The sequence below is a fragment of the Anabrus simplex genome, chromosome 7 (assembly GCF_040414725.1).
Source record: "Anabrus simplex isolate iqAnaSimp1 chromosome 7, ASM4041472v1, whole genome shotgun sequence".
Classification (NCBI taxonomy): domain Eukaryota; kingdom Metazoa; phylum Arthropoda; class Insecta; order Orthoptera; family Tettigoniidae; genus Anabrus; species Anabrus simplex.
This window is the reverse complement of record NC_090271.1, coordinates 152567741-152591157: the sequence shown is the minus strand read 5'-3', so window position 1 is coordinate 152591157 and position 23417 is coordinate 152567741. Positions and strand designations below refer to the sequence as shown.

The 23417-nt window shown below is 37.8% G+C and overlaps 1 protein-coding gene across 1 annotated transcript in view; it reads right to left on the bottom strand.

Moving 5' to 3' along the window:
- LOC136877746 (cysteine-rich motor neuron 1 protein) overlaps nucleotides 1-23417 on the bottom strand; it is a 104757-nt gene that overhangs the window by 14897 nt on the left and 66443 nt on the right. The window contains exons 10-12 of the mRNA XM_068228731.1: nucleotides 18556-18714; nucleotides 9163-9567; nucleotides 4693-4881 (exon numbers count right to left, since the gene is read on the bottom strand). Coding sequence (XP_068084832.1) covers nucleotides 4693-4881; nucleotides 9163-9567; nucleotides 18556-18714 — 753 coding nt within the window. The remainder of the gene's footprint in view (nucleotides 1-4692; nucleotides 4882-9162; nucleotides 9568-18555; nucleotides 18715-23417) is intronic.

Here is a 23417-nt window from a genome sequence, read left to right as displayed (position 1 = left end):
CTTCTAGACCGGTTTTCACCCCTCTTTTCATTCCTCATCGTAACAGGGGTGTCCAGCTAACCATTTTTGCGTATTGCAAAACTTTCCCAGTACCCTGTGTATATTGCTTTTCAGTTAGCTTCATGCAATAACGTGGAGACCTTGGGAATCAAACCTGGAAATGGACGCACCAAAAAGTCCTGAATTAAATCTACCCGTGCGTACAATTGACCCTCAGCTGAGCACATTTTATATTTTTATACGATCCTATTACAATTAAAGTTGAAATGTTATACGTTTATTTTTAAGCTTAAACATCAAGATCTCAAGATAACATATTCCCAACAATATTATGGACTACATACTCAAACTTTTATCATTATTAAACCCCATTGCTTATAATTTTGTATCACATTGTCTTGTTCATTGTGTTCTTTTTCTGATTAGATTCTCATAGTCCCTTTTGACTGGTTTTTAACCACACAATTCACCTACATGTTTTAGACATTTTATGTCCTTTGTATCCTGTTATTTGATTCCTTTAGCTGAAGAGATCAGTTTCTTGAGCAAAACTAAGACGATAAGAAATTCAAATGAATACACAATTAAGATAATTAAAATTGTCTCTTGTATTCATTCAAATTTCTCAATGTTTTAATAATCATCACCACCACTATCTCAATTCTGATGTATTGATTAGTTGGATCTATAACTCATATATCTGTTAATAAAGTATCTCTGAGATAGCTGAAGATGCACAAATGGGTCTGAGTGAGGATAGCAATAATGATGACGATACCAAAGATCTGCAGCATACTTCAGTGGACTTGAATGATGTCAGTGCTTTATGGACTGTCAGACATTTCGTGATGCACCATAACATTTCTCAGAAAATAATGGCCGAATTGTAATGGTTTGAGAATACTGTTCAGGCTGTGACCACGGCAAACAAAAAAACAAGCCAAGGTAACGGACTCCTTTATTCCGTAAAGTGACTCTTTCCCCTCTCTTTGCAATTTTTTTTATCTGGGTGCACTTCTTTTGTATTTATATTGTTTCATATTGCCCTATATATTTGGGAATATAACTCATCTTTATATTTACAAAGTATCATTTAAGTGTTTTTCACACTTTTACGTTTTTTCCTTCGGTCCCCTGGAAAACATATAAATGAAGTTTTACTGTATCATCTTCCAGAGTAAATAAGCTATTACGATTTAGATCAATGTAATCATAATCTCTCTTCTGATTCAAATATTTCTATAAGATACTAGCTTTGCTACGGTATTATACTGAAATTTATAATTGAATGCTTATTGTTTTAGATATATAATCCACCGAAATTCGCGATCCGACTCGTTTACTGTTGGAATCCGCCAAAATTCGCAATCTGACTTGTTTTCTAATAGATTATGGCAAGTTTCCTCCCATTTTTCAATCTTTCTTTCCAGCAATCGATTTCATACTTCCCGGGCTAGGTCCAGGTATTCCACCTGGTCAGTTGGTTCCCTAAATCTTTGCCATCTTTTCCTATAAGCATTTTTAATATGCATCAAATCCTTAAGGAGATTCGGCGTGGTGTCGTCTTGGGTGACTTGGCGGTACTGAACCCGTGGCCGGACTGCATACTTAGTCATTACCCGTCCAGGACCCGTTTCCAGCGCGGTCCGCACATTTGACGACGGTCCAGAACATTATTATTATTATTATTATTATTATTATTATTATTATTAGATGTTCTGGACCCCACAGCAAGATGCAAGACTGCTACTTGGTGGTAATTTTTTTTTTTTTTTTTGCTAGTTGCTTTACATCGCACCGACACAGATAGGTGTTATGGTGACGATGGGACAGGAAAGGGCTAAGAGTGGGAAGGAAGCAGTCATGGCCTTAATTAAGGTACAGCCCCACCATTTGCCTGGGGTGAAAATGGGAAACCACGGAAAACAATTTTCAGGGCTGCCGACAGTGGGTTCGAATCTACTATCTCCCGAATACTGGATATTGGCCGCTATGGAGCTCGGTGGCGGTAAATTACATCTGCTGCCATTGTCATTCTAGGCAAGTGTGTGGGATTTCTGGTTTTACGAATTACATACTTCCGTGCATTATTTACCTTATTATAGAGGTGAACAATTTGACAGTCAATCTCATTCCTATCGTTTATTTCAAATGTGTTTAAATTTTTATTTATATGCCAGGAGAATCTAATAATAATAATAATAATAATAATAATAATAATAATAATAATAATAATAATAATAATAATAATAATGCTACTTGCTTTACGTCCCACTAACTACTTTAACGGTTTTCGGAGACGCCAAGGTGCCGGAATTTGGTCCCACAAGAGTTCTTTTACATTCCAATAAATGTACCGACACGAGGCTGACATATTTGAGCACCTTCATATATCACCGGACTGAGCCAGGATCGAACCTGCCAAGTTGGGGTCAGAAGGCCAGCACTTCAACTGTATGAGCCACTCAGCCTGGCCAGGAGAATCTACTGTAATCTAAGAACGTTCTCCGAAGGAAAAGATGGCTGTTGAAAACGAACCCAGGAAAGATTAAAAATGATTGGTTTATGATCAGAATAAGAACACTGAAAATCTACAGCCTGTTTCCAGCTATTCGACAGGGTCAGAAATGGAATGAATTAAATCCCATCTAGCGGCGACAATAGGAATTTTGCCGGCTGCCGAAGCACTCCTGTGGGGCAATGATCGATGAATGACAAATGAAATGAAATATTGGACAGTGTTCCTGGAATGAATGATGAGAGGGAAAAGCAGAGTATCCAGAGAAAAACCTCTCCCGCCTCCATTTTGTCCAGCACGAATGTCACATGGAGTGACCGGGATTTGAACCACGGAACCCACCTGTGAGAGGCCGGTGCGCTGCCGCCTGAGCAACGAAGGCTCCTTATAAGTACATTATGAACAGTAAAATCAATTCGTCTCACCTCCTTTTACACCCCACTACCGTTAAGTTTATTTACTCCCCCCAAAAAATAATTAAAAGAAGGCGTATTTCTTAGTGTTTAAAGGAGATTCCAAACACTATTGTTCACGTCTGTTACCTTCAGTTTTGAGATATAAATATCCCCATAAAAATAATTAAATTTTTCACTTCCTTTCACACTCCCCCCCACCCCCTCTCAGTGAATTTTCCGACAAAAAATACTTGTTTCTTTAATAGTAAAGGATCTTCTAAATACCAATTATCATGACTCTAACTTCTTCAGTTTTTGATGTATGTGTCCTCATGAAAGGAATTCAACTCCTTTTCACTTCCGCACTCCGAGACGTTCCCCCGCCCCCCAAAACGCGTTTTTCTTTGTTTTTAAAGGAGATCCAAATACCAATTTTTATGTCTAAACAACTTTAGTTTTTATTAGATGTATGTATTCTCATACAATTAAGTCAATTTTTCAATTCCTTCACCCCCCCCCCCCCACTTCATTGGATTTTCCGCGAATACGCGTTTCTATATTTGTAAAGCAGATTCCAAATATCAAATTTCACGTCTGTAACATCTTCATTTTTGAGATATCAGTAGCCTAATCAAAATAATTTAACACCATTTTCAGTCACTTTTACCCCCTCCACCCAAGTGGTATTTTTGAAAACTAAAAATACAAGTTTCTTTATTTTTAATAGAGATAAAAAATACCATTTTTCACTTCTGTAACATGTTAAGTTTTTTTAGATATAGGCCTACTGTAGAAATTCTCATTTTAAAATTTCACCCCTTTTTTGTTCCCCTTAAGTGGAGTTTCCAAAAACAAATCTCCTATGTTTCTTTACATTTACAGAGATTCCAAATACCCACTTTTTACGTTTGTAACATTTTACGTTTCTCAGATATTCTGTAGATATAGTCTTTCAAAAAATTCACCCCAATTTGTCACTCCTGTTTAACCGCTATTAATTGGATTTTCCAAAAACAAAAAAATACATGTTTCTTTATTTTTAAAGGAGATCCCATATACAGATTTTCAGTTCTGTAATATCTTCAGTTTCTGAGATATAAGTATCCTCATTAAAGGCATTCAACTACTTTTTCACCCCCTTTCACCCCTCCTATTGGGATTTTCTGTAAACAAAACAATACATGTTTCTTTATTTTTAATGAAGATTCTAAATACCAATTTTTACATCTGTAAACTTTAAAAATTTTGAGATATAGATGCACTCATTTTAAAATTTCACCCCCCTTTTCACCCTCCCATTAATTTGATTTTCCAAAAACAAAAAAATACGTGTTTCTTTATTTTTAAAAGAGATCAAAAGTACCAATTTTCAGGTCTGTAATACCTTCAGTTTCTGAGATATAAGTACCGGTATCCTGATTAAAGGCATTCAACCCCTTTTTCACCCTTTTTCACCTCTCCTATTGGGATTTTCTGAAAACAGAAAAATACATGTTTCCTTAATTTTAAAGAAGATTCTAAATACCAATTTTTACATCTGTAAACTTTAAAAGTTTTGAGATGTAGATACACTCATTTTAAAATTTCACCCCCCTTTTCACCCCCTTAGTGACGGAATATCCAAAAATCCTCTCTTAGCGAGCAAATACATCTTAATATGAATATATCCCCAAAATTTCATTTCTTTATGTCCTTTTGGCTCGGCGATGATGAATCAGTCAGTCAGTCAGTCAGTCAGTCAGGACAAGTTATTTTATATATATAGATTTTTTGCCTTACCTGGGCAAGCAGGGCAACAGTGGCCTGGAAGGACGTCCCGGTTTGGACATTTGAAGGGGCATCGTAGAGGAGAGCAAACGCGTTCTCCATTGACGCACTTGCATTGCATGCTGCATTCGTTTTCGACCCATCCTTCGCCGGCTTGGTAAGTGGCGTTTCCGTACTCGCAAGTCTTGGGAGCTGACTGGTCTGCAACATAGGATTGAAATTCATACTAGAGTTTGAAGTAGGGTTACACTGATCAGCTATTTACATATTATATGTATCAAAAGTCCTGGGAGTTTTAGAGAAAGGAGTGTTGAGAAAGAATGGATCACTTGCCTGGATGGCTGTCTATCTATCTAGGTATTCTGCGTTATGGCAGGTCTTGTCATGGGATGAACCTCTTCCACTGTTGCCTGTCCTGCACCAAGTTTTTCATGTCCGAATATTTATTTCCTTGGATATTGTCCAACATTTGATATTTTTTCCTTCCTCTTCCTTGTTTGCCTTTCACCATTCCTTCTATTCCTTCTTTCAGTAAACAGTCCCTCCTCAAACAATGTCCGATCCAGTTCATTTTTCTCCTTCTAATGGTTTGTAACATACTTCGTTCTTCTCCAACTCTTCGTAATACCTCCTCATTCCTTACCCGGTCTTCCCATTTCACTCGTTCTATTCTCCTCCATACCCACATCTCTAGTGCCTCCAATCTTCTCTCATCTTTCTTTCTCAATGTCCAAGTCTCTGCTCCATACAGCGCTATGCTCCAAATGTAACACTTAGCAAGTCTTTTCCTCAAATCTTTGTTTAGTGGTCCACAAAATAATTTTGATTTTTTCCTAAAGCCTTCTTTTGCTATGGCAATTCTTTTCTTAATTTCTGTTGTGCAATACATATCATCTCTGATCATACTTCCCAAATACTTGAAGTTACTGACTTGCTCTATTTCTTCTCCTCCTATACTAATATGACTTCTACCTTTTCCTCCAATTATCATACTTTTGGTCTTATTAATTCTCATTCCATATTCTTCTAGTTTCATGTTGAGTTTATCTAACATTTGTATCATTTCACGTTCGCTTTCTCCCATCACAACCATATCATCTGCAAATCTTATACATTCTACTCTCCTACCTCCAACACAAACTCCACTATTTCCATTAAAACTTTCATTGATTATTTCTTCGAGATAGATGTTGAACAGTGTCGGTGATAAAGAGCAGCCCTGTCTTACACCTCTTCGTAATTCAATTTCTTCACTCAACTCATCTCCTATTCTCACTCTTGCTCTCTGGTTTATATACAAATTCTTTATTAGCCTTCTATCCCTCCAATCAACTCCATGTTTCTTCAGGATTGTCATCAATCTGTCCCATCTGACACAGTCAAAAGCCTTCTCAAGGTCAATAAATACAGCATAAACCTTCCTGTTTTTCTCTATGTACCTCTCTCCTATCACCCTCAGAAGTCCAATGGCGTCTCTTGTTCCAACTCCTCTCCTGAAACCAAACTGTTCTTCACCTATAAGGTTATTCAGCTTTCCATATATCCTTCTGTTGAGCGTCCGCAGTAAGACTTTGGCTGCATGTGAAATCAGACTCGATGTCCTATGTTCTTCACATTTTTTGCTGTTCTTTTTCTTTTCCATAGGGATTAAGATGATTTCACTGAAGTCCTTTGGCCATTTTCCTGTCATGTATATTTGATTACATAATCCAATCAACTCCTTTCTCCCTTCATTATTTAACGCTTTTAACAGTAGAAAAGGACAAATGAAAGAGCAATTTAATAAACAACAAAATTAAATCTAAAAGGAGCATCTGCATATAAAAGGAGACACCTTCTCTCCCAATGACAATCTAATTTTCTCAATCTTCACATGATCTCGCCAAGTTTTGGTTTGCTTCTAAGAACCTTCATTTTGCAAGTCTGCAATTTACCAAGGTTTCTAGGCAAGTGAGTATGGGAATACGATGTGAAGAGAAAAGGTCATCTTGGTTCATGAGGGTCCTTTCTTATCCCAGATGATGATAATGATTATTATTATTATTATTATTATTATTATTATTATTATTATTATTATTATTATTATTATTATTATTATTATTATTATTATTATTATTATGCCATTTTTCCCACATTCTGCTAGAGTTGCAGGTGCGAATTGTGTTGAATATATGGACTTGGTTCTATTTTACAGTCGGATGCCCTTCCTGATGCCAATCCAATGAGGAAGGACGTATTTGCTATTGTGCATGTCTGTGGTGGTTGATAGTATAATGCATGAAGAGGAGAGTATTGGGGCAAACACATATATCCCATCCCAAAGTCAACAGAATTAACCACACGATTAAAATCCCTGATCCAGTCAGGCCTGAGTACCGACCATTCAGCCAGGGAGCTGGACACTTTCTTATCCCAGATTAAGGGATTATAAGGTTATAAAATTTAGACCCATTGGCCTCTGTATTAAGTACTTCTTGCACAAGACCTCATTGCTTAGGTACTTGAATTCATGTTGAAATAAACTGTCCATCAAGCTGTATTTGGTAACTAGCTTCATCTGTTCATTCTTGTAGCAACAGCTTTTGTTTTGTTAACTTCCACTTTAAAACCATGCATGGAGCTTGGTTACCTATTTACCAAGCTAATCTTGTTCTTCCTCTTCTGTCTTCATGCCCTTCCCTAAAACATCCAGGACAGCGACTGCAACAAACAGTACATGTGAAAGGGGATTCCCTCATACTCTTCGAGTTGTTTCTCCCCAGTGGTTATCTCCCACCTGTCATAAGAGGCAACTAAAAAGTGAACCATTAAAAGGCTCTCACCTTAATGGCTTCCACTTACTAGTGCCAATCTCCTCTCTTTCATCTTTCCTATCTGTCCTTTCTTGGACAACTCTTGTGCTCTTTTTATCCCACTTATATTAGGTTTTTGAGATACCTAGGTAGTTTTTCATTTTCATAAACTTAGTGCACCTTCCCTTTCTTTTGCTACAAACCTTCATTCTTCAAAGGGTTGACCCCCCCCCCACCCTCGACCCGATTAGTATTGAGAGGATGATTGCCCAGTTGCACTTCCTCTTAAAACAACAATCACCATCTCTGAGTTGTCTCAAAATATTTTGAATGACCATCATCAATTTTGCCTGAACTCTAGCACTTATACTGTAATAGAACATCTTCATCTTGCCAAGAAGGTATTTGTGTTCGTCTAGTTTTTCTAGGCTCTTCCAGTAACATCTCTGGGAATGCTGTGATATACTGTACTACACGCAAAATTTGCCACAGCCATTGGATGTTAGATGCTCCTTTGATCGTATCAGCCTTTACTTCATCTGTCCCAGCTGCTCTTCATTTGATCAAGTGTTCTTTCTACCTCATTCCACACAACTGGTATGTCATCTTCATTTATTCCTGACCCTTCTACAGGTTCAGTTACCAATCACTCCTGAGTTTTGCTGTGGCTGCATTTTTCTTCTGTATGATTTGTATCTTGCTTGATCATTCTCCCAAAACGTTCTTTCTTCATTACCTTTTCTGTGTTTTCCCCACACACCTCCATTGCACTGCTTATTAAAGTGGTCTTTAAATTGTCCCATTCTTCATTACCACTTAATAGTTCAGAAATTGGTAACCATATTTTTTATCTTTTGTTGGAATTACTGCTTAATTTCCTTTCCTTTTAATTTCCAGTCTTTAATCTTAGGTCTCTTCTTCCTAGTTGCCACTATCATTGTTTTAATTCAGGTCAGCCACAGGAGACCAAAGACCACTATGAAGGCTTGGTATTAGTTTGACATCGAGCGCTTAACATTAACGACTAACGCAAACTTCAAATTTCAAATCTCAATATAAAAAAAGAAATAAGAATAATTTGATAGAAAACGTAGTGCACACTTTGGGACCTCTATTGGAAGTTTAAATGTGTGCTATTGTAGTACAAAATTTAGTAACTAGAAGAACCTGCAACATACTGACATACCTCTGTCACTAGCATTCACACACTGCAGAGCACAAATCTATGGAAATGAATTTGTTCATGAGCACCAGCACTAGAAATGCTCATTATTCAGAACACCAAAACATAGTGATCATTAAATTTAAAGTCCAGAACAGAAGAGTAACCAGAATTAATATTACAGCCATTATACCATTTCTACATGTTCCTGTGGCCTGGTATTGAATTACTCAATTTTGTCCTTTCTAGTCTTCTCTACAAGTTGGTATTTAACAATGCTACAGAGGCAAGGCAAGTACTTCTTGTAGTTAAAATCCCTCGAGTCATCCCGGACTTGAACCTTGGACCCCAAGGCCTGAAGTCCAGGAAACTGACCAGTCAGCTCTAGTAAGCAATGGATGAGCATTTACAAAATCAAGTAAGAAGTAGTCTAAACAGGAAATGATAAAGTTCACACCAGTACCACAAAATTTAATTACATATTTCATATGGAACTACTTTATTTCATTGAAATTGGAACTACTTTACCTAAACACATGGAACAGCACTGGTTCTTAACAAGAACTGGTCGGTCACATGGCAAACTCGGACATTTCTCCGTGAAGCACTGCTCTTCTCCTTCTTGGCACAAGCAGCTGCGGCAGTTCTTTTCCCTCCAAGTGGCACCATGTGGTCTGTGAGATGAACATGACTTGGCCGTGTTAGGTGCAAGGCTGGTCAGAGGACACTCGGCACAGCACTGACCTTCTCGTTTAGTGGGAGATGGGCAGGGAGTTGGTGGACACTGTCGAGTCTCGCACAGCACCCAACCCGAGTGACAGAGGCAACGAGTACAGGAGTCTAAATCCCATGTCTCTCCTTCCACTCGATAAATACCATCCACAGAATAACAGACCATTGTGTGGTGAGACAGTGGGACCAAAGCCTTATCGTCTGTAACAGAATTAATATAACTTGGTTTCTAATTTTAAGATACATATATATCGGTTTTCAGGGATGAATGAAGTTTAACATACTAGGTAATATGAAATAAGACGATATGCATGTATATGTCAACAGAATGTTCACAAGTGGTGATTTCCTATCCAATTAAGGATAATAACACACAGTATGATAAACTTATAGCCATGCTCTATCAGAAATATTACAACAGGTTGCAATAAAAACCTGGGACAGAAATGTGAAGGAGGACAGAAATATGAAGAAAAGGCTGTGAGAAAAAAAAAAATGTTAGTCTTAGTCATGCTTTTAACTAGTGATGGGCAGTCTGAGACAAGTCTCGAGATTTCCCGAGACTAGCACAGGCACTATTTCCTGCAAGAAATTTTGAGAGATCCCTAGAGCATTGTCCTCGCATTGTGTGGCGAGCAACGTATCGTAGGCCTACAGGTAGACAGAGCTGAATGTTGTTTATGCAGAGTATGTGAATAGCAAACCACGCACCTTCTCCATTCTGTAAATACGTGTCAACAAGTGACAAGAGTGTTCATTTCTTTCATTTCTACCAAGCTCTGTTTTGACACAGTATAACATAATTAAAAGGATAAGCATTCTGGCATTGTATGCAGCGGTAAGTACATGAATGAATAGGCTAAGTACAGAAACTGACAGCTACGGTAGGTACACCTACCTGGATACTAGAGACGTGCATTATTTGAACTCGAGACTACGCAAGATGTGCCTTGCTGCATATGTAACCACCATTACGCATGAGTCTAATATGTAATCTAAAAGCTTTAGTTTGCTCCAATTCTTTCGACAGGCAGGTGTAAATCATTATCAGACCCCACATTCAATATTGTGTGACCACTGCTTGTGTTTACCGATACTTTGGGTGACGAAGGAAATAAGTCCTTGCAATGTTATATAGTATTTGCGTCGTAATTAGGTAGTTTGGTATATGACGGTGCAATATGTAATTGTGTCTAGTTGTACGCAATAACCTGAAAACAATGTCCGAAATGCAACGTAAGTCATGGATGTCGGTTATTTTGAAGAGATGCCACACAGCAGAGCCCGCTGTGTTGTTTATTCAGAAGTAAAATACGTTGGCAGAAATACTTCTAGGATAATACGGCACTTAAAAACACATAATATCAATGAAGAGGAATCGGCACAGAACACCTCTGCCCCTTTCTGCATCACAAGAAGCTACCCTGTCGACAACATTTGTGAGGTATCAAGGTAGTTGTACATCCTGTCTACAGTTATTAACAAATAAATATGGGTTACTCAGCTAAAAAGTACACTTGAAATAACTTATGAATTGTTTAAGATGCTGACATTCTGTTTTCACTTTCGTTAATGGTATTTCCGGTAAGGAGCTCACAGTTCAACATGCAGTGATTTCCTAGGCTTTTGACAAAATTTATCGTCGCACATGTTTTCATATGAGAACTGCTGATGATATACTATCAAGCTTACACTCCTAGTTACTAGAACATCGTACAGCTCGCAGCACACAAGAATCGGTCTCGAGCGTTGCTCATCACCCCTGCCGAAAGAATTGGAGCGAACTTGGTCATTTTAGATTACACGTTCCACACGTGTGTAATGGTGGTTGCAGATGTAGCAAAGCACACCTTTCCCCATCTCAAGTTCAAATAATGCACGCCTCTATTATCCAGGTAGGTGTACATCATCTTCATCATCATCATCATCATCATCACCACCATCATCATCACCATCAATGTCCCACTCCAGTCGCCCGGGTGTGGTTAACAAGCCTCCTCCACTCCTTTCTGTCCTTCCACTTTTCCTGCTGCATTACTTCCGCCACATCCAATCCAGCTTCTCTAACGCCCTTCAAATCTGATTCATCCACCTTCTTCTCGGTCTTCCAACTGGTCTCTTTCCCTTAACTTCTCTTTCCAATCCCCTTCTGGCTACCCACTCCTTTCCCATTCTTTCTACATGTCCGAACCATCTCAGTCTTGCTTTCTGTATGTTCTGTACTAACGGTTCTTTATTTAGCTCTTCTCTGATTTTAATATTTTGGATTTTATTTCTTCTTGTCTTTTTAACTGATGTACTTAAAAATTTAATTTCTACTGCTTGGATCTTCCTATCTAGTCCGTATGTTACAATTGGTATGGAATCCTGTTTATATAATGTTAATTTCATTCTCTTGAGTACTTTGTCATCCCATGCAAGCTCTCTGACTTGATGAAAAAAATGTTGTACCATTACTTAGTCTGTTATTAATTTCAGGGTTGACTTCATTACTTCCAGTAATAATGCTAGTACTTCCCTTTCTCCCTTTCCCCAAATCACCACATCATCTGCAAATACCAGAGCATATACTGTCAAACGGGGTGATTTCGGACGGTTTTGAGGTTATTTTCGTCTTAACTCACGAAGGGGATCTTAAATTGTATTGTTTATCATCCTAATAATGGGGAATATATCCAATTAATGCAATACCCAACAAATGAAAAATATATGCCAACACAGTTTTCCTGATAAAACAAAACGTAGTGTCCGAATTCACCCCGTACTTCGGGGTGATTTCGGATGCACATTCATTTTGAACCGCTGTCCAAAGTTTCAAAGCGTATTAGGTGATTTCAGACATAAATAGTCCATTATTCAATTCCTCGTTCTTTTTGCTTTAGTTTTGAGATATTTAAAGTGTTCGGAGGGTGTCCAAAATATGACTAACTGGTTAAAATCATTGTAATGATAAATGTAATGTGTTACTGATCGATCTTTTTTTTCTGGCAAGGTAAATGTAAAAGTTTTCTGGTCTAAATTGAAATATTAATAGTTATAAACTGTACAAAGATCCTACTGAGAAATCTTAATAATTTTTCTTACAAAAGATACAAATATCAAAGCAAAAAAATCGATACAATGAACACGTAGTTGCCACGGTCTATAAATCTAAAATAAGTTTTCTTTGAAAATAAACATTCCTCTCTTCTCTACTTGGACTGGAAGTATTTTCGAAATTTGTTCTTTAGCTATTGTATCCTCAGCAGGGATGTCAGGGAAGACAAACACTTTTCTGCTCTCTTTATATGGGCGCAAGGTTTGACATCCACATCCCTTGAACGAATATTTCAGGCCAGGTCAAAATACTGCCTGTATGTTCTTTGTTCCTCAACTTGTATTTATAATCTGCAACAAGGAAAGCCTCTTCTTGCACCACCAGAACGTCATTACATTCATTGTGTGCTTCATCGCATTCATTTTCACTTCTGCTGCCAGCGCCATCAATTGTTTCTGCACCGCTTTCATCTCGACGGAAGTCACGGCCAAAAATCGGCTTCCCAGATAGAACATTTCATTTGCGGCGGCGGCGAGAAGTAGCAGGTTGTGTGGGGTATTTGGTTGGAGCATGGCCGGAGGGTGACGAGCTTCCATGAGCATTTCCTTCCTCATTTAGCATAGGTTGTCTTCCCATTTTTAGGATGTACATTCCGCACTTTATTTTGTAGGGTGGACCAAGGCATAGGCCTACCATAGAAATCAATAATGCTTTCCTATAAGACAACTTGCCACGTTTAATATCACGTACGGCTTTTTCTAATAATTCTGGTTCGTAATTACCCCTCAAAGCAGCTTCTTTCTGCCTCTGATAATTTCTAGGCATTGTCCGAAATCACCCAGACTGCTTTCAATTTTCAGTCAAATGTGCGTAAAACACTATTTTTCACTAAATTACACCAAAATTCCACAGCAATGGTTTATAAACACTTCAGTCAGTTGAACTCACTAAAAACCACAGTTATAATGCATTCCTTCCGACCGCAACAATCAAAAGTATCCACTTAATGATAATGCATGAACTTTCAACATTGCCAGTACACACGGGAAATTTTCCAAAGTATGATGTCGATTCATAATAAAAAGCATAGGACGCGGGAAACATAACCTCAAGATTAAACTAAAACGCGCGCGGAAGTGCAAAGCACCGGCTGCTTGTTGCTATGCGACAAAATACGGCAAATCTACCATACTGTCCGAAACCACCTCTGTGATATAGATGTTGATTCCCATAGGGAATGGCCAGGCAGGCATCTATTTTTGGAAATGAGACATAGCTCTCTTAGTGCATTGGCACTGCTGGTGGCTTCAAATAGCCTATGCAGTGGCCTCCACAGTATGCAGTAGCCTTGCGTCTTGGGTGGTGTGCTAAGTCCCAACTGACGAGCCTAACTTAGCACACGAGGGCGAAACGCAGGCAACCAAGAATGAGTTAGCTGGAAAATTTATAATGTCCAATAACGGACCATTATATTGGTATTACCACCTCTGTGTCCGAAATCGCCCCGTTTGACGGTACACTTCATCATTACTAATACTCTATTTTACACGTTTTATGATTTCATCCATCAATATAACAAACAATAATGGCGACAGTGCACTTCTTTGCTTGAGACCTTTTTTTTTTTTTTTGTATAAAATGTTTCAGAGTCACCACTCACCACTTGTACACTGCTTTTACTCTCATGACACAACACTTTTATCTTGTTAATTATTGATTTTGGTACATTCCTTTTTCAGTAGGCATTCTCATACATGTTTTCTCTTAACTGTATAAAAAGCTTTCTCCAAATCCAAAAATACGAAGATGATTTCCTTGTTGCTTTCCAGATGTTTTTTCATTATCGTTCGCACTGTAAATATCAAGTCTATTGTTGATCTATTCGGTCGAAAGCCACATTGTTCTTCCTCTAACTGTTTTTCTATTATATCCCTTAGTCTTTTGTCTATGACTTTCTCCATTATTTTTAGCCCATGTGATAATAGGGTTATACCTCTATAATTTTCACATTTCTTCCCATTTCCTTTTTTGAATAATGGTACAATGCTTCGTTGTTGCCAATCTTCAGGTATCCTTTCATCCTTCCATATGGCATTGAGGGCTCGGTATAGCCACTGTAATCTGATGCTTCCTGCTCCCTTAATCATATCAGCATTGAATTCGTCTTTTCCACTTGCTTTACCTTTAGTCATTACTTTCACTGCCCTTTCAAGTTCCAACCATGTTATCGGGTTCTCTTCTTTTTCTCCATCTATTATTTCCATTTTCTTATCTCCTTCTTCCTCCGAGCAGTCATCCTCATAAAGTTTTTGAAAATACTTCGCCATCACCTTCTGAAAACTCTTTTCATCATGTACTATGAATCCATCTTCTCTCTCTAATGCCTTGATTTTTCCTTTTTTTTTCTTTTAGATTTTATTACTCTGTATGATAGTTTTGGATTTCCTTGACTATCTTGCTCAGTTTTGTTTGTAAACTCTCCCCAACATTTCTCCTTTTCTTCCTTAATACTCCTCTTTACTTGTAGTTTCAATCTTTTGTATTTGTGTACATCCTATCTACAGTTATTCACAAATTATGCAGTTTTATTCATCTAAGATGTCCACTCCAAATAACTTGTGAACAGTTTAACATACTGACATTCTGTTTTCACTTTCGTTAATGGTATTAAGAGTTCATAGTTGAACATGCAGTACTTTTCCATGCTTTTGACAAAATTTATTGGTTCACACATTTCCGTATGAGAACGTTATTTCATGCAATAACTGCTGATGATATATTATCAAGTTTACACTCGTTGTAACTGGGACGTTGCACAGCAGTAGTATAGGAGAACTGGTCTCGAGATCTGTGATGTTAGTCTCGAGAGCCTTGAGCGAGAGCGTTGTCCATCACTACTGTTAACCATTACATGGCTAAGTAGTTGTACACAAATATGCTTTACTGCCCAAATGAAACTGGTTCTGACTTCAGTGATAATCACAAAAATCAAACATAAAACTTTCTCAAAAGTACCCATAGTCTTCAAAACTGTAGAGTCGTAGATGATAATTCATCATTATGATTTGTTTTTCAATCATATCTTTTAGTCTCTGAAGAAGTATTAGGAACAATTCAATATACCTCTGCCATGAAATGCATATCAAGATATCCTTCAGCAAGGACCGAGTATAACAGGGATGGCAAATCTTTACCGACTAGCGTGTCAGTTGAGGTCTTGTTGATTACTTTTTCCTATCTAATGTGCCACTGGTTACTTCCCTTTAAAATCATCATGAAACCCCTCATTTGACTTAATTTAGGTATTAGATTGCATTACATACCTATAAATCCTTTCGAGTGAATGTTTCATGATTTCATTTTGAAAACCACTGAAAATTGCATTTTAAAACTATATGGCTATAGGATTAATTGGGACATACTTCAGGATAATGTTAAATTAAGCTTTGCTAGATTTTCACCTGTTTATTACATGTTAAAAACATTAAAAAATGCCGTGTGTCAGCTAATGGCATTTGTTCCACTTACCTCTACTAGGCTCCTCTCTTTTATCTTACATATCCGACCTTCCAACCCGACGATATAAAGTTTGATATAGTTGAACATGCAGTACTTTTCCAGGTTTTTGACAAAATTTATTGGTTCACACGTTTCCATATCAGAACGTTACTTCATGCAGTAACTGCTGATGATATATTATCAAGCAGGCATCAATTTTTGGTAGTGAGACAATCTCTTATAGTGCATTGGCACTGCCGGTGGCTTCAAGTAGTCCACGCAGTGGCCTCCACGGTTTGCACTAGCCATGCGTCTTGGTAAGTGTGCTAGGTACCAACTGAAGAGCCCAACCTAGCACAAGGGGGCAAAACGCTGGCAACCAGGAATGAGTTAGCTGGAAAATTTATAATGTCCAATAATGGGCCATTTATATTGGATATAAAGTTTGCAAGGCCTGTGGGGGCAGTAGAATAACACCCACGGTATCCCTGCCTGTCGTAAGAGGCGACTAAAAGGGGCCCCAGGGGCTCTCAACTCGGGAGCGTGGATTGGCGACTACCGAGTCCTGGCATTGCTTCCACTTGTGTCAAGCTCTTCACTTTCATCTATCCTATCCAACCTCCCTTGGTCATCCCTTATTCTTTTCTGACCCCAACGATATTAGAGCATTTTAAAAGTTAGAAACTTCATATTTCTTTCGTATTGAACTGAGAATCACAATTGTATACCTTTTGCCCTGCTCTTTCAATCGACTGATGTTGGCACCAAATGTGTGTCGAAACTGGTCTCGAATTAAACATGTTGTAACATAAGTTTGTGCAACTGTGTATCACTGTATTGAATAGGTGGAACCACTTAACTCTCTTTTTAATATTGTGGTATTAGAGCACTCAAGACCTAGGGAGTCTTTCATTTTCACTCCCTTTGTGGCCCTTGTCTTCCTTTGGCCGATACCTTCATTTTTTGAAGTGTCGGATCCCTTCCATTTTTCTCTCTCAGATTAGTGTTATATAGAGGATGGTTGCCTAGTTGTACTTCCTCTTAAAACAATAAGCACCACCACCACCACCACCACCACCTAAGGAGACATTTCCATGTACCCTGTGCCCCTTCTCTTTTTTTTGTTAACACTTTCATCCTTGAAGTGTCAGACTTCTTCCATTTCCCTCAGATTAGCGTTAGAGAGGATGGTTGCTCAGTTATAGTTCCTCTTAAAACAATATTCACCACCACCATCACCACTGTCTTATCCATCGAAATTCTGTTGAAAAATTTTAGTTTTCTTCTAAGCAAATGGTAATAAAGGTTTCATTTTTCCACCATTTTATGACCCCTTCCTCTTTCTTACTGGAAACCTGCATTCTTCAAGAAGTTGAATATCTTCCTCTTTCTTCTATGATTACAGTTATGTTAAGAGAGGTTACAGTCCAGTTTTCATAAGAAACAAGGTGACAGATTTGACACGAGAGTAAAACAGCTGAGCAGTATTGCCACATCAAATCACCTTATTTCAGAGTTTTTGTTTCTGTACACTGCTGGTCCACAATGCAAATGCATTTTGATATGTGTATTGCTTCAATTAATAAATAATGATTTCCCAAAGCTAACTTCACAATAATACCAAATTATATAATCAGTTCTATTGTGTTACAGTAATACACCAACAAATAAATAATATACAGCAGTGGTTCCCAATGTGTGCTCCATGGACACCTAAGGATCTGCTAACAGTTATCAGGTGATCTGTAGGTCTATTTTAAATAAATAATATACTATATCAATACTACAGTTTTCCTTGTTGCAATTGTTCAACACCTTATGTGACTACACTGGAAAAAGTTAGTATATTGGCCAAGGGTAGAAAGAAATGTTTTATTACGACACCATGGCCAGAAGATGATATCTTGCCCAGAGGGCAATTTCTATGCCTACCTTCACAAGCAGCCATTATTACACAATTATAGCAACAATATATATTTATGAATATAACCATCAATATAACAAAAAAAGCTATAACATGAATAAAAATACCAGCCTGTGATGAAGACTGACAAAATTTCCTTCTACATGGACAGTAATACTTCTTTAAAAAATAAATTAATAACAAATTAGCTATGAAGCAACTATGTAATACCAGCAGCATGCAAAAAATTTCTGTCAGCTAACCAAATGAGCAGCTGTATTATTCACTCCCACCTAATCTGTCATGTTCTTTCTTACAAATATCAGATTATAATAATCACATTATTTTGCTTCTTAGAACAACAATCACCATAACTGCCAACAAGAAAACTGAATTATGATAATATTAGAATATGTAAATTATCTTGAGAAACCTTTAGGATTTATGTAAAATTAACAGCATGACAATTACAGTTGCTTGTGAAAACATTTCTGAAATATTTATATAAAATATATCAAAAGACTTCGAAGTGTTAAGAAGTACATTTCATAAAATCCTTTATTAAGAGGAAGAATAACTACCAGGTAGCAAACTAATCAACAGTTTCTTCCATTGTGAGGTGATGTGAATATTTTGTTGTCTGATAAAGATCCCAAATGAGCAGTACTACTCTCAACTGGTAACATAAACATACTAAATACTGATAAGACTATGCCCTGTCTGCTCTAAGTAAGATGCGTAATAAACCCACCAGGACATTGTGGACAGCAACTTTTACTGGAATTGAAGACAGGCTCACTACATTTCAAGGCTGGACATGTTATTAGGTTGCACATCTCCACACCTCCATGGCAGTAACATTGTCGACATCCATCAAACCAAGTCTCTCCATCTTCATGCACTTCCCCATCTGAAAGTTTAATTATTACCCAGAGTTCACATCAACTCAAACATAGTAAACAAAGAATGCAGTTGGAAAGTGGCAACAGATTCAAATGAAACCCAGAGCACAAGTGCAAAGTAATAACTAAATTCATTTTTATTACCTACCTATTGGTGTATGGTACAAGCTACATGGGCCCATATCTTTATAACATCTATCATATTAGCTCATTCCTTGATTTTTCCAAGCCAAATACTATCTTACAAGGGAAAAATTATAGTCCTACTTTGGAAAATATTTCTGATATGTTGTCTGTATTTCTTATGTGGGGAAGTAGGATGTTGTACCAGAGTTTTTTGAAGTGTGTCACTACATCCCTCTTACTAGTGGTCCGAGTACTTGTACCTACAATTTACAATTAAACTGTCTAATGGAGTAAATGTATTAATGGTTTAGGCAGCTAATAAACATACTAATGGAAATGGACAGTAGTATGGTTCATAACGGAAGGAAGAAAGGAAGGAAGGAAGAGTATGTCAAGCCAGGCTTAGTTGCTCAGATGGTAAAGTTGACAAGTTTGATCCTGGCTAAGTCCGGTGGTATTTAAAAGTACTTATATACACCAGCCTCATATCGGTAGATTTACTAGTACATGAAATAACTCCTGCGGGACTAAATTCCAGCATCTTGGCATCTCTGAGAACCGTAAACGTAGTTAGTGGCATGTAAAGCCAATAATATTATTAACAGACGATGATGATGGTCAGAAATATAAAAAGAATAAATAATACTTGAGTCTACAAAATTGATTAACAAAATTACAAATTATATATTTCACATTTTCAAAGGTTGTAACATGACACAGTGAGAATTTCCTTTCTTATGAGGTGGGTGGAATATACACCGGGTAGCCAAAAGTCACGGGAATGGGTGTCCCATTAGAATATGTGCCGTGTACAACGCATGAACGTTGCGGCTAGCTGGGGCATAACTAAGCAGTCTGTCACAGACACCAGAATCATGAAGATGGCAACACTCCGCGAGTTAACCGACTTTGAATGTGGGTTGATCACCGGTGCACGGCGCATGGGTCATAGTATTGCGGAGATTACACATGAATTCGGGTTTCCAAGGTCAACAGAATCGAGGGTGGATCTTCAATATTGCAGAGAGAATCTTACCACCCATATAAACCGCCGCACGGGAAGACCACAGGTGTTTAACGAATGGACATCATGTCGCCTCCGCAGAATCATACTGGGCGCTCGATGGGCTACTGTGAGTCAGATCACCACCCAGCTGAATGTTGGGAGCCAGGAACCCATTTCTACCACGACTGTAAGGAGGCAACTGCACTGCATAGGCTTCACCAGCCGACAACCAACCTGCATCCCTTTGCTGGTACCTCGACACAGAGCTCAGCGACGTGCATAGGCCTGCGAACATCGGCAATGGACTATGGAACAGTGGCGGCATGCAGTATGGTCCTATGAATACCGGTTCCAATTGTATCAAGCTGATGGGCACGTGAGATTGTGGCATATGCCCCATGAAGCTATGGATCCTGCGTGTCTACAAGGTTGTGGCCAGACGGGAGGTTGCTCAGTTCTGATCTGAGTGGCGTACTCATGGTCACAATTAGGCCGCATTGTCCAGCTGCAGGGAACGGTGACAGGTGCATGTTATGTGGACATTCTTTCAGACCATCTGCATCCCTTTCTGGCCCTAGAGTACCCTGAGGAGATGCTATGTTTCAACAGGACAGAGCACCATGTCGCCACTCTGTGATGGCATGCAGGTGGTTGGAGGAGCACTCCAGTGAAGTTATGACCATGGATTAGCCCTCCAGATACCCTGATCTTAATCCCATCAAGCAATTATGGGATGCTGTCGATGCTGGTGTACGCTCCATGAGCCCTGCACCAAATACACAAGGTCAATTGTGGGTAGCAAAGTAAGATGCGTGGATCCAGATTCCTCTGGAATGATTCCAACACCTTGTAGAGTTCATGCCTTGCCGTAATGCTGCCGTTTTGAGGGCTTGCAGAGGAGCAACTCTTTATTAACATCACAGTCAGTGTCTTCCCATGACTTTTGGCCACTAAGTGTAAACTAAGGAGTTTAGTGGAAATAGTAATTTTGTCTCCTGTTAGAAATCTAACATATATTTATGTTCCTACTTGTTTAAAATGTTTGAACAGAAATGTACAGTAATAATTTTGTCTGTGTTTATAGGATAAACCATTTTAATTCACAGAGTGTAGGCAGATATTGTACTGAAACCAAAGTCTTTTTTGTTCTGTTTCTTAGATAATGTTGATTTAATAACATGGAGTTCATCACAGATTTCTCCAGGTTTACATACTTTAGAATTGTTGTTGATGTTTACCAATCTAAATTTTGTTCTTCAAAAGAAATCCTTGCTTTCAGATTATATATCCAGAGTAAAATCCTTCATTTTTAAGGTCATATCATGGAAGTTAAAGCCCCTTAAACTTACTCTGTCATCCAATCAATCACAGTCCATACAGCCATTCCTTTTCAGAAACAAAATCTAATTGACAGATAGTGTTAAAAAACTTCCAAATTCAAAAACATTAAGAATTCCCAAAGGCACAAACATTAAGAATGATAATCACAAAACATAACAGAACTTTGCAAGTGATAAATATTATTATGGATTTGTATTGAATATACTATATGTAGGATGCTAATTAGTTTATAGGTGAAATTATAAACTAATTAGCATCCTACATATAACAGAACTTCACAGAGATGAGTTATTTATATGGTTCAACCTATTCAATACTAATTACGTGTTGTATAGATGTTATTCACTACATTTATTCAACATGGGACCGGTTTTGACATTTAAATGCCATCATCAACTGTAAAACAAATCGCAAACAGATTCCAATGACAAAACTGTCAATCCTCATACATTGGTCAAACAGGGAGGAACTTCAAAATCAGATAAATGAGCATGTAAATGCTACAAAATACAATAGATACTTGGCAGTTGGCCAGCACGTTCAAGATTCAAAGCATAGCTTCAGTAACATACAAGATATAGAGGTGCTCATGAATATGGACAAAGGCCCTATTCTTGACGTCGCAGAAAATTGCTTCATTCACTTAGACCAGTTCTTTAACTCCAATTCGAACATGAACGAAATCTAAAAAAAAACCAACATTCTTTTTGATTTTTTAATTAAAGTCTTTAGGTGTGGTGATCTTCCGAGTAGGCAGTCAATATTTAGCGCGATACACAATACCCTATCATGTTACAGACCCCCACCACACTGTTCACAAGACCCACCTTAAACCCACTACTCCCCCAACACGATCCTTCCCCTTCCTCTCCCCCCCCCCCACCCCCCACCACACCTCTGCCTTCTCCCGTCCTCACCTACCGCTCACAAGGTTAACGTCTCAACATGCTGTTCCAAAGCTGATAGAATTCTTCCAAATAGAACTGAGAATTTTTTTTTTTTTTAAATCATCTATACTGTAAGAAAAATACTGAAGGACAACCTATTGCCACTGACTATTTCTTTTAATTTCATATACATCAGTGTAAATTTTAACAGGTAAAAATTGTATACCAAGTGATTCCAATAAGTTCTTGACGTTTTGTTTGACACAGCGTATATGGACGTTTTAATGACTTTTAACTCTGGAAGTGTGTCGGAGCCTTCTATTGACTTAGATTGGTGAGAGGACCATGTAAATATCTTAGTGTGTCACTAAGCCAGATCTGACTATTGTTGTTTAATTAACACGGGATGTGAATGGGCGTACAGAGACTTTTGTGCTATGACAACATATCAAGGAACCTTATTTTAATCTTTTGAATAGTGAGAGGCTATGTACATACTTCAGTGTGTCACTGCGCCAGTTTTATTATGCCGTTGCTCTTTTGTTTTGACTGTTTGACACATGGTGTGAATGGACGTGTAAAAACTTTTAATGTACATGGAGCAAGGACACATTAATTAAAACTGGTGAGCACCTCTATATCTCGTTGTATGTTACTGAAGCTATGCTTTGAATCTTGAACGTGCTGGCCAACTGCCGAGTATCTATTGTATTTTGTGGCATTTACATGCTCCATGTATCTAATTTTGAAGTTCCTCCCTGTTTGGTGTTAAAACTGATATTTGATATTTCAAATAATAATTATAATAATTATGATATTTCAAATAATAATGATATTTCAATGTGTCAGTACACCAGTTTTAATTAATGTGTCCTTGCTCATTTGTTTGTGATTTGTTTTATGGCAGTGATGACATTTAAATGTCAAAACCGGTCCCATGTTGAATAAATGTTGTGAATAACATCTATACAACACGTAATTGGTATTGAATAGGTTGAACCTTATAAATAACTCATCTCTGTGATCTCTGTTCAATATGAAAACAAGAATGATACTCATATCTTTGTATAACAGAACTTATCGAATGATACATGAACACATAAAATAATGGGACAATCTCATGTTTGAGAATGATTACACCACAAAAATGGTATAGTAATACTACTTTCATAGACTGATACAATTTTTGGAGGTAATTAACACCATACCTATGTACCAATACTAACTTTTAACCACCCTTAAAAATTAGATGCATAGTCATTATGCATTTAAGAAATGATGATGATAGATTCTCTTCCAGCATACCTGGTAGGCCTATACATTTCTGAATACTGCCAACTTTTGAGGATTA